This window comes from Microchirus variegatus, assembly GCF_963457635.1.
Source record: "Microchirus variegatus genome assembly, chromosome: 2".
Lineage (NCBI taxonomy): Eukaryota > Metazoa > Chordata > Actinopteri > Pleuronectiformes > Soleidae > Microchirus > Microchirus variegatus.
The window spans coordinates 43,754,517-43,771,242 of NC_139803.1; the positions used below are offsets into that span (position 1 = coordinate 43,754,517).

The 16,726-nt window shown below is 44.1% G+C and overlaps 1 protein-coding gene across 1 annotated transcript; it reads left to right on the forward strand.

Annotated features, from left to right (window-relative positions):
• Positions 1-6,275: 6,275 nt before the first annotated feature.
• On the forward strand, positions 6,276-13,914 carry cnga1b (cyclic nucleotide gated channel subunit alpha 1b; the record flags this gene model as incomplete). Its single annotated transcript, XM_083910583.1, has 14 exons — positions 6,276-6,385; positions 6,473-6,527; positions 6,638-6,696; positions 8,282-8,416; positions 9,898-10,002; positions 10,086-10,192; positions 10,270-10,444; positions 11,118-11,254; positions 11,340-11,512; positions 11,599-11,724; positions 12,630-12,782; positions 12,883-13,114; positions 13,342-13,517; positions 13,705-13,914. 14 exons carry the CDS (start codon positions 6,276-6,278, stop codon positions 13,912-13,914), a joined length of 1,953 nt encoding a protein of 650 aa, XP_083766709.1.
• Positions 13,915-16,726: the final 2,812 nt, after the last annotated feature.

A 16,726-nucleotide genomic window follows, 5' to 3' on the forward strand; every position in this document is an offset into this window, starting at 1 on the left:
ATAGTCTGACTAAGACAGGCAGCGTATACGTGCAGTCCGACTCCGCCTCTGTAGGTGGCGCTGTTACATCACTGAAAAACAAACGTGAAGTTAATCGTGAAATTGTTCCTACTCCAGTCCGACTAACACGCACGAGTAATCAGACTATGAATCACATTTTAGTGTTAGTCCGACTAAGACTAGCTCAATTTGAGTCCGACTAACATAGGACGGTTAAGAAAACGGAATTATCGTCTTAGTCCGATTAACGTTGGACTTTTTAGCATTAAATGTGCAATGAAAAACGGAGTTTCCGAGATTCGTCGCAGATCTTTCGACAAGATTTCCAAGTGGCCTAAACGTACGAATTTCAAGGCGGAGTCACTGATCTTTTTTTTAATAAAAAAAAAACGGACGTCGCGCTCATGGCCGGCCGTCTGTTGACGTCACGTTTTAGTTTCGGCTCGGCTCGCTTTCACATCGTCAGAGCGGAAACTTAAAAAAATAAAAATAAAAATAAAAAAACTTCCAGGTACCAGGTTCAGGACAAAGTGTCGTGTGTGGGTAAGAAACAGGAAGTGAAAAGCTCGACTCGGGTGTCACATCCTCCCACGACCACTGACCCTCGCGCGGTCACCTGACTTCCTGTTCACACTTGAACGCGATCAGTCTTTTGTTTTTGGTGACGGCCGTTCGATTTCGTAGGAATTGGCGGGTTGGGGCGGGGTGTCGGGGGGGGGGGGGGGGGGGGGGGGGGGCGGAGTCAAAGACTGACCACATGAGACTCTGAGGGGGGGGGTTTGGGGGGGGGGCTCACTCACCTCGACTGTGGGCGGGGGTGAGACGAGTTAGAGACACTGAAACGAGAGACAAACCAACGCTTAAATGTCAACTCCAAACACTTTAAAACTCATTTTAAACTCAATTCAAAAATAACTTTATCGATCCGTACGTCGACAACAGTTCCTCCTTTAATAATAACAATAATAATAATAATAACAGATAACATGATTTTTTTTTTTTGCTTCTTAAATGAAACAGTTTTTATTTGCTTTTCTCAAACAAACAAAAATCTCTATACATGATTTGTTATTGTTTATTTGTTTTGTTTGTTTTATGCAATAAAGAACATGTTTAGCAAGAAAGAAAATAACCAACAAATGAATGAGGATTTAAATGCGGAAATAAAGGGAAAAAAAAAGGTGTGATTTTATACGCAAAGTTTTACGTTAATCACCTTGAACGTCACGTACATTATATTAATAATTAACCCAATACTGTGTCGTGATGCGTTCAGGGACCAACCATAATTTTTGCATTATTATATGATTATATGATTTCAATTTGCTTCAAAACTTTACTACGGCAAAGCAAACGCTGCTACTTTTATTTTGAAATCTGTCGCTCTTATGATCTGAGTGAACCAACGAGTTAATTAACTAAATAAATAAATTAATGAATAAATAAACAAACATATCTCAGTTTACTTACAGAGGAAAAGCAGCGCTGTCTTCATGCTGAACCTTCACACTGACGACGAGCAAGAGCATCCTGCTCATGCAGGACGTGTGTGTGTGTGTGTGTGTGTGTGTGTGTGTGTGTGTGTGTGTGTGTGTGTGTGTGTGTGTGTGTGTGCGTGCGTGTGTTGTGTGTGTTGTTCGTATTCACTCGTTTCTTTCTTTCCGTCATGTGCCGTATGTGATCTTGTGAATTGGCATCGACTCTCAGTCTCACTTCAGGTTTCACGTCACTCGCTGCCTCTTATTAAAGGTCAAGTTCAGTTGTTTTTAAAGTATATATACACATATATGTATATATAGTGTATATATACATATATCTCACTGTTAAACAGACTTTTCCAACAAGAAAGTGAAGTTTGTAAACCACTCATTCTCCCACACCAAACCCCATAGAGAAAACCAGCATTTTTAGCTCACAGGGACACAGGAGCTGCTGGTCCACTGCTGCCTCGTGTGGTCACTTTGTGTCACTGAGTTTAGTCGAAATTAAATCATTTTAAAGCCGAATTCACTAAAATAAGACATTGTAAGTTAGTGATGGAGGCAGCAGTGGATCAACAACTCCTGTGAACTCCTGTGTGCTGTGATGTTAAAATCACTGGTTTACTCTATGGACTTTGGTGTGGGAGAGTGAGTGACTTTGGTGTGGGAGAGTGAGTGACTTTGGTGTGGGAGAGTGAGTGACTTTAGTGTGGGAGAGTGAGTGACTTTGGTGTGGGAGAGTGAGTGGTTTACAAACTTCAGTTTACACAAGGAAAAGTCTGTGTAACAGTGAAGATAAAGACGTGAACGTGTTCTAAAGACGTCGTAGACTTAAACTGACGTAGATTTTTTTTGGTGACTCTTCTGTAAAGTGGCTGAAATCATTCAGTAAACAGCACTCACTCTCCCACACCAAAGTCACTCACTCTCTCACACCAAAGTCACTCACTCTCTCACACCAAAGTCACTCACTCTCCCACACCAAAGTCACTCACTCTCTCACACCAAAGTCACTCACTCTCCCACACCAAAGTCACTCACTCTCTCACACCAAAGTCACTCACTCGCCCACACCAAAGTCACTCACTCTCTCACACCAAAGTCACTCACTCTCCCACACCAAAGTCACTCACTCTCCCACACCAAAGTCACTCACTCTCTCACACCAAAGCCACTCACTCTCCCACACCAAAGTCACTCACTCTCTCACACCAAAGTCACTCACTCTCCCACACCAAAGTCACTCACTCTCTCACACCAAAGTCACTCACTCGCCCACACCAAAGTCACTCACTCTCTCACACCAAAGTCACTCACTCTCCCACACCAAAGTCACTCACTCTCCCACACCAAAGTCACTCACTCTCTCACACCAAAGCCACTCACTCTCCCACACCAAAGTCACTCACTCTCTCACACCAAAGTCACTCACTCTCCCACACCAAAGCCACTCACTCTCCCACACCAAAGTCACTCACTCTCCCACACCAAAGTCACTCACTCTCCCACACCAAAGTCACTCACTCTCCCACTCCAAAGTCACTCACTCTCCCACACCAAAGCCACTCACTCTCCCACACCAAAGTCACTCACTCTCACACACCAAAGTCACTCACTCTCACACACCAAAGTCACTCACTCTCCCACTCCAAAGTCACTCACTCTCCCACACCAAAGCCACTCACTCTCCCACACCAAAGTCACTCACTCTCCCATACCAAAGTCACTCACTCTCACACACCAAAGTCACTCACTCTCCCACTCCAAAGTCACTCACTCTCCCACACCAAAGTCACTCACTCTCACACACCAAAGTCACTTACTCTCCCACACCAAAGTCACTCACAGGAGTTGTTGATCCACTGCTGCCTCCATCACTAACTTACAATGTCTTTTTTAGTCAATTCGGCTTTTAAAACCTTTGATTAGATTGACCTCAGTGACACAAAGTGACCACACGAGGCAGCAGCAGACCAGCAGCTCCTGTGTCCACTGTGAGCTAAAATCACTGGTTATCTCTATGGGCTTTGGTGTGGGAGAGTGAGTGGTTTTTACAAACGTCAGTTTCCTGTTGTTAAAGTCTGTCTAACAGTTAATCAAACCACAGCTCAGACTCACACGAAGACACTCGACCTCAACTTTGACCCCAAAACTAAAATGTTCTTCACGTTCAAACGCTCGCGGTTTTACATTCACTGATCACACACAGACACACACACACACACACACACACACACACACACACACACACACACACACACACACACACACACACACAGGAGTGTGTGTAAATCTGGATAAGCCTATTATAGCTGCCCGTGTGTGTGTGTGTGTGTGTGTGTGTGTGTGTGTGTGTGTGTGTGTGTGTGTGTGTGTGTGTGTGTGTGTTATTAGTTCCCAGTGCTGACTCAGGAGGATCAGTCAAATCTCCTCACTTTCAACTTTCTATTTCTTTCTTTGTTGATTTAACAGTTTTTAAATAACTGTACAATAATAATATAGTAATAATACTAATCATAATATAATACTAATAGTAATATTAGTATTATATATGATTTTTATAATTATAAGTAATATAAAAAATCATATTATATAAATAATATCATTTTATCATAATAACAATTTTATGCGACCACATGGTGACGGGAGCCTAAATATGCACAGGGGGGCGCTGTAGAGTCACTGTGCCACACCTGAGTGTAAGTGAGTGCGTTTTATTCATTTACATGTGTAAAGAAAATCCACTTGGGGGCGCAATTGAGCTGTATTGTCCCAGCCAATTATGAGGTTAAAAAATATGAATTCTGCGAAACACACTGGTGCTATGACCAAACGTGTCCACAGGGGGGCAGTAAACGACAAGAAGATTGTATGTGCAGCTTTGACTTCGCGTCTCGTTTTAGCCGCGTTCGTTCTTCTTCTACGACCGTACTTCCTGTGTGCGCGCGTGTGTGTGTGTGCGTGTGTGTGTGTGTGTGTGTGTGTGTGTGTGTGTGTGTGTGTGTGTGTGTGCTCTTGTACTTGCGGCATACTGAGGACCAGTGAGGGTTTTTAACCAACAAAGTGAGGTCATTTTTACAGAGTGAGGACATTTTGGACAGTCCTCACTTTGCTTTCATTGAAATCACTTCCTTAGGTGGCTATAACATGCTATACTCAATTTGTCAAAAAAAAAAAAAATCAAATTTTGGGTAAAATTTTGGACCAACAATTTTGGGTAAAATTTTGGACCAAATTTTTTTTGTCAAATTTTTGACCAAATTTTTTTTGTCACATTTTGGACCAATTTTTTTTTCAAATTTTGGGTCAAAATTTCCTCTTTTTTTTTTCTTTTTTTCAAATTTTGGATGACATGGTATAGTAGGACGTTTCTGTCAAATTTTGGACCAAAAATATTTGGCCAAATTTTTTTTGTCATTTTGTCGACATAGTATAACTATGATATTTTTGTAAAAAAATTTGACCCACAAAAAATAAATAAAAAATCGAAACAGTTTTCCAGCCCTTTTTGCTCTGGGGCTCCACCTGCAGTACATTTTATGGTACTGCAACCAGTAGTTCTATATAGATGTCATTCATGAAGTAGATATTTGTAATTGTGTTGATTTATAAAGTGGAAATGCTGGTCCTCAGTATGCAGCAAGTACAAGAATGTGTGTGTGCGCGTGTGTGTGTGTGTGTGTGTGTGTGTGTGTGTGTGTGTGTGTGTGTGTGTGTCACACGGTATCATCCCTCTAATCTCTTTATCTCTGTCAGGGTGACGACAGGGTGAGGACGGATCCTTCCATCGCCGCAACTTTTCCATCAGGACTTTGAATTCTTGACCAGTTTTCGTCAGGTCAGGTGTGTGTGTGTGTGTGTGTGTGTGTGTGTGAGTGTGTGTGTGTGTGTGTGTGTACGGGGGAGGGGGCGGGGGGGATCCTCCTCTGTTTCCACGGCGATGACTTTGATGGGCTGTCGGTGGATCTAGGCCACATTACGGATTATCGGCAGACAGGTGAGTCAGGACACAACGGTTTACCAGCTAATTATTATACAACTAATAATAATAATAATAATAAGGTGTTACTTTATAGTCCGTTTTTCACTCGCGACGATAAAATATTCGTAACTCGGCTGTCGCAGTCACTCGGCGCGTTCACAATGCGCAGTTTAATCGAGCTAAGGCCGTAGTCTGACTAAGACAGGCGGCAGCGTATGCGTGCAGTCTGACTCCGCCTCTGTAGGTGGCGCTGTTACATCACTGAAAAACGAACGTGAAGTTAATCGTGGAATCGTTTTTCTCAGAACCGCAAGTCCTACTCCAGTCCGACTAAGAGAATACACGCGGGAGTAATCAGACTATGAATCACATTTTAGTGTTAGTCCGACTAAGACTAGCTCAATATTAGTCCGACTAACATAGGACGGTTAAGAAAACGGAATTATCGTCTTAGTTCGATTAAAATCTGACATTTTGTCAGAAAATGTGCGTTTTAAAAACTGAGTTTCCGAGATTCTTCGCAGATCCGAATCTTATCGATTTCTAACTTACGAATTTCTAGGCGGAGTCACCGATCTTTTCCCTAAAAAACGTTCCTGTTATATCGCTACGTCTTGAGAAAGAACTAATTCAACAAAGTCCTGAACACAAAACGAACTTTTTTCACTTTTCATGTATAACAAATATATGATACATTTGGATGATCCCAAGTTGCACCACTGGAGGGAGCTAAAGTGCGAGTGAAAGTTGTCCGATAATTCCACCGCGAAGAAGAGTTTGTTTGTTTTTGTCTGCAGAGGAAAAGCTCCTCCATGGCTAAAGTCGCGCCGTCAGCTCCGCCCACTACCTCTGGGTTGGCCCCACCCACAATCACTCTGGAGGATATGGAGGGGGAGCCAGGGGGCGCCACAGAGCGAGTCAGGTGAGTCGTCGAGGAATCTAAGTCACGCAGAAGGTTCCAGTTTTTTCTTCTTGAGTTCGTTGAAGAAATCGCAAATTTGTGTTTCAGTTTTTCTCACGGAGCCGGAGTTCTGTTCAACGTCAACAACAGCAACAACAACGAAGACGAGTACGAGTCACGCGTAAAAAATAAACGCTCAAAAATATCGTACGACGGTAACGTGAACTGTGTGCAGATGTTTGACATGTGTCTCCTGGTGTCTAAAGGGAGGAGGAGGAGGAGGAGAAGAAGAACAAGAAGAAAGAAAAGAAAGAGAGGAAAGAGAAGAAGGAGTAAGTTTGAACACGGTGTTACGTTTAATTGTGTCCCAGGTTTGTTTCAAACCCTTTGAGTTTGGTGTTAAAGTGAATCGTCTGTGGCCACACGGTGGCGTAGCAACCAGGTTTCGACCAAAGGCCTTTCTGAAGGTGTGCATGTTCTCCTGGTTTTCCAAGTTTTCCATGTTCTCCAGGTTCTCTGTGTTCTCTGTGTTCTCCGTGTTCTCCAGGGGCTCCTGGTTCTCCTGGTTCTCCAGGTTCTCCGGGTTGGGTGGTTGGTTGGTTGGTTGGTTGGTTGGTTGAATGCCTGGTTGGTTGAGTGAGTGGTTGGTTGGTTGGTTGGTTGGTATGTTGGTTGGTCCGACCAAAAGCCTTTTTGAAGGTGTGCATGTTCTCCAGGTTCTCCTGGTTCTCCAAGTTTTCCGTGTTCTCCAGGTTCTCCGTGTTCTCCGGGTTGGTTGGTTGAATGCCTGGTTGGTTGAGTGAGTGGTTGGTTGGTTGGTTGGTTGGTTGGTTGGTTGGTTGGTTGGTTGGTTGGTTGGTTGATTGGCTGGTTGGTTGGTTGGTTGGTTGGTTGGTTGGTTGGTTGGTTGGTTGAGTGAGTGGTTGAGTGAGTGGTTGGTTGGTTGGTTGGTTGGTTGGTTGGTTGGTTGGTTGATTGGCTGGTTGGTTGGTCCCACCAAAGGCCTTTCTGAATGTGTGCATGTTCTCCGGGTTCTCCTGGTTCTCCAAGTTTTCCGTGTTCTCCAGGTTGGTTGGTTGAATGCCTGGTTGGTTGAGTGAGTGGTTGGGTGGTTGGTTGGTTGGTTGGTTGGTTGGTTGGTTGATTGGCTGGTTGGTTGGTTGGTTGGTTGGTTGGTTGGTTGGTTGGTTGAGTGAGTGGTTGAGTGAGTGGTTGGTTGGTTGGTTGGTTGGTTGGTTGGTTGGTTGGTGCGATGGTTGGTTGGTTGGTTGGTTGGTTGGATGGTTGGTTGGTTGGTTGGTTGGTTGGTTGGCTGGTTGGTTGGTCCGACCAAAGGCCTTTCTGAATGTGTGCATGTTCTCCGGGTTCTCCTGGTTCTCCAAGTTTTCCGTGTTCTCATGGTTCTCCGGGTTCTCCAGGTTCTCTGGGTTGGTTGGTTGGTTGAGTGAGTGGTTGGTTGGTTGGTTGGTTGGTTGGTTGGTTGGTCGGTTGGTTGGTTGGTTGGTTGGTCTGACCAAAGGCCTTTCTGAAGGTGTGCATGTTCTCCGGGTTCTCCTGGTTCTCCAAGTTTTCCGTGTTCTCATGGTTCTCCGGGTTCTCCAGGTTCTCTGGGTTGGTTGGTTGGTTGGTTGAGTGAGTGGTTGGTTGGTTGGTTGGTTGGTTGGTCGGTTGGTTGGTCGGTTGGTTGGTCGGTTGGTTGGTTGGTTGGTCTGACCAAAGGCCTTTCTGAAGGTGTGCATGTTCTCCAGGTTCTCTTGGTTCTCCCCTATCCTCCCACAGTCCCACAGTAATTGGACACTGTTGCAGCGTTCCCCTGCAACCCTCACGTGGAGGACAAAGTGGTAGACGAACGAATGAATGAATGAATGAATGAATGAATGAATGAATATACAATGGGTTTGTCTTGTTCTCCACCAGGAAGGAGAAGCAGGAGAAGAAGGAGAGGAAGGAGAAGAAGAAGAAGGAGAAGGAGGAGAAGGCAGAGAAGGAGGCCAAAGAGAAGGAGAAGGAAAAGGAAAAGATGGAGAAGGAGAAGAAGGCCAAAGAGGAGGCGTAGGTTTGGGTTTATTTGGATACGTCAACAATAGAAGCTCCGTTTTCATAGAGATGAAGATCTGGGGCCTGTTTCACAAATGATCACCAAAATCACCCAGGTGATCTACTCTGAGAAAGGAAACTCTGAGTTTTCGGTTTCAAAACAGCTGATTTGAGTTAGTTTGTCTCAACTCGGAGTAGTTTCACCTCGAGTTAAGCGCGTGCACCACAAGTATAAAAAGACAGGTTGTTAATGTTGTAAATGTAAGGACTGATTAGGTTGTGAATGTAAATGATGAACTGTGACGTGAAACTGTTCCGCTCAAAAAGAAAAGTATCGCAGTAATGATGCACCTTCATCCACGGGATCACTGTCAAAAGCACATGGTTGTGAAAATAGTCTCCACCTAATATAACTTGTAATGTAGACGACAGAACAGACTTCAACACTCCCCAGGACTCATTCACTCAAACACACACACACATGCAACCCTGGGGGTCGACAAATCATTTTGGAAAACCGCTCGGTTTAATTTTGATTTAAAAAAATCAATTTAAATTATTATTATTATTATTATTTTTTTTAATATATTTTTCTATGATTTGGACCCCCAGAAAGCATCTCCCCCAGAAAGCATCCCCTATTGGACCCACAGAAGTCATTGGGGTCGCGAGATGACTTCTGGGGGGTCGCCAAATCATTTTGGGAAAAAATCAAAAAATTAAAAAATCAAAAAATCAAAAAAAATCCAAAAAAATTTAATTACATTTTTTTTTTTTTTTTTTTTAATATATTTAAATATATATATAAAAATATATTTAAAAAAAATATATATATATAAAAAATAAATTTAATAATATATATATATATTTTTCCAAAATGATTTGGGGACCCCCAGAAAGCATCTCGCGACCCACAATTTGGGGACGGGACCCCAAGGAAACAGTTCCGTTCAAAAAGAAAAGTGTCTGGAAATGTAAGAACATATATGAGGTCTGATAATCATCTCCAGACGAATATTTAATTCTCTGCGCAGTAATGCTGCACCTTCATCCACGGACATGGTAGTGAAAATAGTCTCCACCTAATATAACTTGTAACGTAAACGCAGAACAGACGCAGAACTATACTACGCTAAAACTCTGCTGACTGAATGAATGAGGAAATCAAATACCGTGTGTGTCTGAAAGAGGGCGGAGACAGAGAGAAACTCAAGGTTTGCGGAGAGAAAAACCTGCTCCCGACCAGGTTAGTTTCAAAGAGCATGTTACCATGGTAACTGACCGAGAGCTTAAGTTACCTCTCTCTGTGAAACAGGCTAGAGTTACTCCTCTTTCTCTGCTTTGACTTACCTCCCTTTGTGAAACGGAAAACTTAGAGTTTCCCTCATTTCAGGGTTAACAGACTCAGAGTTTTCACTAAACCTGCTTTGTGAAACGGACCCCTGCTGCAAGAAGAACTCATTGTTGTTGTTGTTGTTGTTGTTGTTTGTGTTCAGCGCCAAAGAGATCACAGTGATCGACCCGGCAGGAAACACCTACTACCACTGGCTGTTCATCATCACCATCCCCGTCATGTACAACTGGACTCTGATCATAGCGAGGTGAACCACAGTTATCTCTGAGAAGAGGAACCTCATTGTAAACAGTAAATCATTTTCTATGTTTGCATATGTTTGTGTTTTAGGGCGAGTTTTGAAGAACTACAGTCGGACTACGTGGTCTACTGGTTCCTGGTGGACTTCCTTGCCGACCTGGTCTACCTCGCTGACATGGTCTTCAGAACCAGGACAGGTGCAAACTCACGCTAAACGAACCAGTTTCCCTGAGAAATTACAGGGCAACGCTAACGCAACGGTTCGTGCGTGCAGGTTACCTGGAGCAGGGTCTGCTGGTCAAGGACGAGCTGAAGCTACGCGAGCGCTACGTGAAGAGCTTCCAGTTCAAACTGGACATGATATCCATGATTCCCACCGATGTGCTGTACGTGATCGTCGGAATCAAATACCCCGAGATCCGCCTGAATAAACTCTTCAGGTTCAACAGGTACGCGCACGCCAGGGAAGTCCCGCACAAACCCAAAAGCTACATGCTAATATCGTGACGTGATTCGTCATTTTGTTAGCAAAGATGGGTGGAGCCACAAGGGAAACCGCGGACAAACCTGCTTGGAACCCATAGTGTCAGCCCAAATATAAGCCTCCTGCGATAGCTGTTGCAAGATAATTCCACGTTCCACGCTGGTGGAATGACCTACCGAGCGCTACCAGAACATAGGCGTCCCTGTCTATCTGGTGCTATGGCTAGCGCAAGTCAATGGTACAAGCTAGCATGGCATTAGAAACACTCATACCGACTCCACTGCCGTTACAATCGATTTGCCTCGGGTGCACTGTGGAGTCGGTATGAGTGTTTCTAATGCCATGCTAGCTTGTACCATTGACTTGCGCTAGCCATAGCACCAGCGAACTCGGCAACTAGAAGAACTGAATGAAATTTCTTGAAAAGGTCTCCAGACGTCTCCATCACACCGGCTGAGTTGGAAAATAGGTCTTGTGTCCAAAATTCCAAACTATCCCTTGAAGCTAAACGCTTGTAAATGTAAACGTTAAGCTAATGTAGCCGTTGGGTTCGTTCCTGAGGTTCGTCCCCGTTCAAACTTTACGTTCCATCTGAAACTACTTCCTGCGTTTGCTTGACGTAAAGAGTTTTCTCTCAGGATGCTGGAGTTCTTCCAGAGGACAGAGACCAGAACAAACTACCCCAACGCTCTTCGGATCTCCAACCTCGTCATGTACATCGTCATCATCATCCACTGGAACGCCTGCCTGTATTACTCTTTCTCCAAGGCTATTGGTGCGTACGAATCCCGATTGGCTGCCGTGATTCTTCTCGATCACTGTAGTAAGATCTAATCCCTGGTCTTGCTTTGCTCTTACAGGTTTTGGCTCAGACAGGTTCGTGTATCCCGACCCAGCAAATCCAGAGTTTGGACGTATAGCGAGGAAATATGCCTACAGCATGTACTGGTCCACACTGACGCTCACCACCATTGGTGAAACGCCGCCCCCAGTGGAGGACTCTGAGTATTTCTTCGTCGTGACCGACTTTCTGGTGATTATGGCTTGTAGAGTTGTTTGTTTGTTCCATTTTATTCCACCTCAGATGATTTCTATATCAATTCTATTCTATCCACACAGGTGGGAGTGTTGATTTTTGCCACCATCGTCGGTAACGTCGGCTCAATGATCACCAACATGAACGCTGCCAGAGCCAATTTCCAGGCTCGCATTGATGCAATTAAACAGTACATGAGCTTCCGAAAGGTTGGTTGGTTGGTTGGTTGGATGGGTGGTTAATTGGTTGAGTGATTGGTTGGTTGATTGGTTGGTTAGTTGAGTGGTTGGTTGAGTGGTTGGTTGGTTGATTGATTGGTTGGTTGCTTGAGTGGTTGGTTGGTTGATTGGTTGAGTGGTTGATTGGTTGGTTGGTTGGTTGGATGGGTGGTTGAGTGGTTGGTTGATTGGTTGAGTGGTTGGTTGGTTGGTTGAGTGGTAAGTTGAGTGGTTGGTTGGTTGAGTGGTTGGTTGTTTGAGTGGTTGGTTGATTGGTTTGTTGGCTGGTTGGTTGTTTGGTTGTGGTTGGTTGGTTGGTTGATTGGCTGGTTGGTTAGTTGAGTGGTTGGTTGGTTGATTGATTGGCTGGTTGGTTGGTTGATTGATTGGCTGGTTGGTTGATTGGCTAATTGGTTGGTTGATTGGTTGGTTGGTTGTGGTTGGTTGGTTAATTGTCTGGTTGGTTGGTTGAGTGGTTGGTTGGTTGATTGATTGGCTGTTTGGTGGATTGGTTGGTTGGTTGGCTGGCTGGTTGGTTGGTTGTGGTTGGTTGGTTGATTGATTGATTGGTTTGTTGATTGGTTGGTTGGTTGAGTGGTTGGTTAGTTGATTGATTGGCTGTTTGGTTGATTGGTTGTGGTTGGTTGGTTGATTGATTGGTTTGTTGATTGGTTGGTTGATTGATTGGTTGTCAGTGAAGGTTCTCATCTCATAGTCATCTTCAGTAGTTAGCTGTAGTCAACTGGACTGAGAGATATGTTTCCTCCCATCCAAGAGGCTTCTTCTGACCTTACTACTGAAGAGTTTGTTGATTGGTCGATAGGTTGGGTGATTTGTTAGTATCCTGTAAAACTTAGGTATAGATATGTATTTGTCTGGCCCCCTCTGTTGTCTAGGTAACAAAGGACCTGGAGAAGCGAGTGATCAAGTGGTTCGACTTCCTGTGGACCAATAAGAAGGCGGTGGACGAGAGGGAGGTCCTTAAATACCTGCCTGACAAACTGCGAGCCGAGATCGCCATCAACGTTCACCTGGACACGCTGAAGAAGGTCGGTACTCGCTGAACCACAGTTCTCACAAAGAAAAATCCAGCTCAAACAAAGAACCAAAGTCCAGGGTAACTTTGCACCGTCCTGTCGCCCCCTGCAGGTTCGTATCTTTGCGGACTGTGAGGCCGGCCTGTTGGTGGAGCTGGTGCTGAAGCTGCAGCCTCAGGTCTACAGTCCTGGAGATTACATCTGTAAGAAGGGAGACATCGGCAGGGAGATGTACATCATCAAGGAGGGAAAACTGGCTGTTGTGGCCGATGACGGCATCACACAGTTTGTCGTCTTGAGTGACGGAAGCTACTTTGGCGAGATTAGCATCCTGGCTATTAAAGGTAGACACCCAGATAAAAAAAATGCTGTCCAAAAAGCGGCGTCAACACAGCAACTCCAGCTCATTTCACTACCTTGCTAGCTTAAACCAACCAAATCCTCCAACATTGCAGCTATGTTTGTGGCTATCACTAGCATTAGCTCCTGGCGAGTCATCTCCAGCTGTGTTTACCTGTGGTTCTCACGCGAGTAAACGCTAACAATCACCAACTTTGCATCTCCTCAACAGGAAGTAAGGCAGGAAACAGGAGGACGGCTAACATCAGGAGCATCGGCTACTCCGACCTCTTCTGTCTCTCCAAAGATGACCTGATGGAGGCGCTGAAGGAGTATCCCGACGCTAAGGCACTGCTGGAGGAGAAGGGAAGGCAGATCCTGATGAAGGACGGACTGCTGGACCTGGAGGTACTGGAGGGTCGAACTATAGGCCTGTAAACATTATGTTAGCTAGCTAGTTTACCGTCAGCTAACCTGTAACAATAACAGTTACCCTTGAGTGCAAAATCATCATGGGATGCTTTGCTATTCTGACGCTAACATAGCAATAATTGCATTCGCTGAGATAAACGTCACGCCTGGTGCCGTCCTGTAGGTGGCAGCGCAGGGCCCCGACCCCAAAGAGATGGAGGAGAAGGTGGAGAAGATGACGAGCACGCTGGACGTCCTCCAGACGCGCTACGCTCGACTGCTGGCCGAGCACGAAGCCACGCACAGCAAACTCAAACACAGGGTCACGCGGCTGGAGAAGAAGGTAACGCTGCCGCCGCGAGCCGACCAATCGGGCGACGCTCCGCCCCCCTGAGAGCCAGACAGCTGCGGAAGAAGAGAAGAAGAAGAAGTAGGCGGATTAGCCCGATGGGAGGTGGTCAACGCGGACTAAAGGGAAGGTTTTAGGACCGAAATTCCATCACTTTAATGGTAAAGGTGCAGATGGACTGACTCTGGACCGCCGAGCTCCAGAGAACACGACAGAGAACACGACAGAGATAGAAATGATCCCTTTAATATTATTATTATTACGCTGTAAATCATTGTTACTATAATGTATCATGTGTTAAATATGCAAATAAGCTTTACATAGTTCTTATTATTTCACCGCAACCACGAGTCAGCGAAAAAACAGCTTTAATGTGTAGATCAGCGGCTTAAAACAAAAACTCCAAACCCACGGCGTCTTCATCAATAGACTCAGGCGCATTGTTGTTGTTGTTGTTTTTAAAGCTGCTGAGCAAAAAAAAAAAAGAATATGAGTCAAAATAACATCAGTTTGCTAAAATAAAGAGATTTTATACAACTGAACGGCTTTTTTATTTAAAATAACACATCACATATGAAAAATGTATATTCCTTAATTTACATTTATATCGTGTCATGTAGTGTATTTATTTTTGTGTGTGTTTTTTATGTTTTCATAAATAATACATTTGAATATATACACTTACTAAGTTGAAATCCCACAACCGAATTTAATAAAATAGAAAGTCAACCAAATTTGATCAAATAAAATGTAATAATTAAATTAAATTAATTATAAAAATGTACTTGATTAAAATAAAAATGTATACATTATATGAACGTCTCTAAAATATAGATTATATCTATATATATCCAAAAAAAACATCATAAAAGCGGAGCCTGTGTTGACACGTCGCACTGTCTGTGTGTCACTGTGCCCGGCGGGACTTGTAGTTTTATGCTCCTATTAACCTCCAGTATTCAAAAACCTAAACTGACTGCGAGTACCGGCATGCACCGCGCGGCGTCGCGTACATGACGCAACCGCGTCGACCGCTCTCCAGCACTGCTGCTGCTGATGTGTGTGTGTGTGTGTGTGTGATAAAGTTGAAGTTAAAGCCGCTCAAACGTCTTTTTTCTCCGTCTTTCAGTCTCGGTCTTCGAACTCCCGCTGTTTCCGGCGCGTGTTTACGCCTCAGTCTCCGCTCTGAACCGGACGTGATGTTTGTCTGCGGCTGTTTTCACTCAAAGTTCGGCGGTAGTTAGCGTGTGGTTGCTAACCGGCTAACGGCGGTGCCGTTGAGAGTGAACGCGACAGGAAGCAGGAGCTGCCTCAGGTACAGGTGTGTTTACGTGCTGCTGCCCCTGCTGGACGACCCGGTGCATGACAGTCAGCAGCGTGAGTCTGTGGGCGAGCGCAGCGATGTGGCGATGTACGATATTATCACACATCGCGATAAAAGCACTCACGATAAGTTAATTGTGGTACATTTACATCGTCATGACAATCGCGAATGTAGAAAATAGCAGTTGTTAATGTATTTTTTAACGTAACCCTTAACTTGAAGTGCCCCAACCTCACAATTTATGACAATAAATAATCGTATTTTACGTATTTTGGTTTGTTGTACGATGTTTATGAAAAAAAAAATTATTTCCCGTAAATGTAACAATTTATCCGTAAAGAGCCCCGCCCCTACACTGTTTAAATAAGTTAAGTAAGTTTTGCTGCTAAGCTGTTTTTCATAACGTTACAATACTTTTAACACATTTTTTATGACCTAAAACTTGTTTTTTTGTAACATTATAACTTTCTTTTTCCTGTAAAGTAAAATTATTTTGTAGTTTTTTAGTGCTGTCAAACGTTAACGGCGTCAACGTTAGCGCGCAACGCGTTTCCATGACGACTGACCAGAAAAAGACGCTCGTGACCTCATGTTTACGTGACTCCCGATTGATTGAGTCTGTAAAGTAACGCTAAACTTTAAAAAACATATACGCAGTATACAGGTACGCTAGCTATTTGTTTTATTTGCTCTTTTCCTTTAATAAACAAACCGCTCCAGTTCCACTGTAGGCTAACGCTAACGGCGCTAAAAGGAGCTAATGTTGCTAACAGAGCTAACTGGTTAAACGGTGCCTGGACTCCGGTGTCGCGGCGCGTAAACACAACAGGCGTCACACGGGTCTTTTTCCGGTCAGTCGTCATGGAAACTTGTCATGTGTTAACGCAAGCTAACCTATTGAACAGTGCTAGTTTTTTTGTAACATTATAACTTTGTTTTTCCTGTAAAGTACATTTTTTTTGTCGTTTTTTAGTGCTGTCAAACGTTAACGGCGTCAACGTTAGCGCGCGACGCGTTTCCATGACGACTGACCGGAAAAAGACGCTCGTGACCTCATGTTTACGTGACTCCCGATTTGTTAAAATGAGTCTGTAAAGTAACGCTAAACTTTAAAAACATATACGCAGTATACAGGTACGCTAGTTATTTGTTTTATTTGCTCTTTTCCTTTAATAAACAAACCGCTCCAGTTCCACTGTAGGCTAACGCTAACGGCGCTAAAAGGAGCTAATGCAGCTAACGGAGCTAACCGGTAAACGGCGCCTGGACTCCGGTGTTGCGGCGCGTAAACATGACGATGCGCGCGCGTCTTTTTTCGGTCAGTCGTCATGGAAACGTGTCATGCGTTAACGCAAGCTAACCTATCGAACAGCGCTAGGTTTTTTTTACAATACGTAATAAAAATAGTTGTAGAACTTTTTATATTATTACGTATTTTTTGCACCTGTTTTGTCACAATTGACATTATGACATTTTGTGAATCAGTTTTTTCTTCTCACGTTGGTGACATGTTTTCGTAACAGTACGACATAT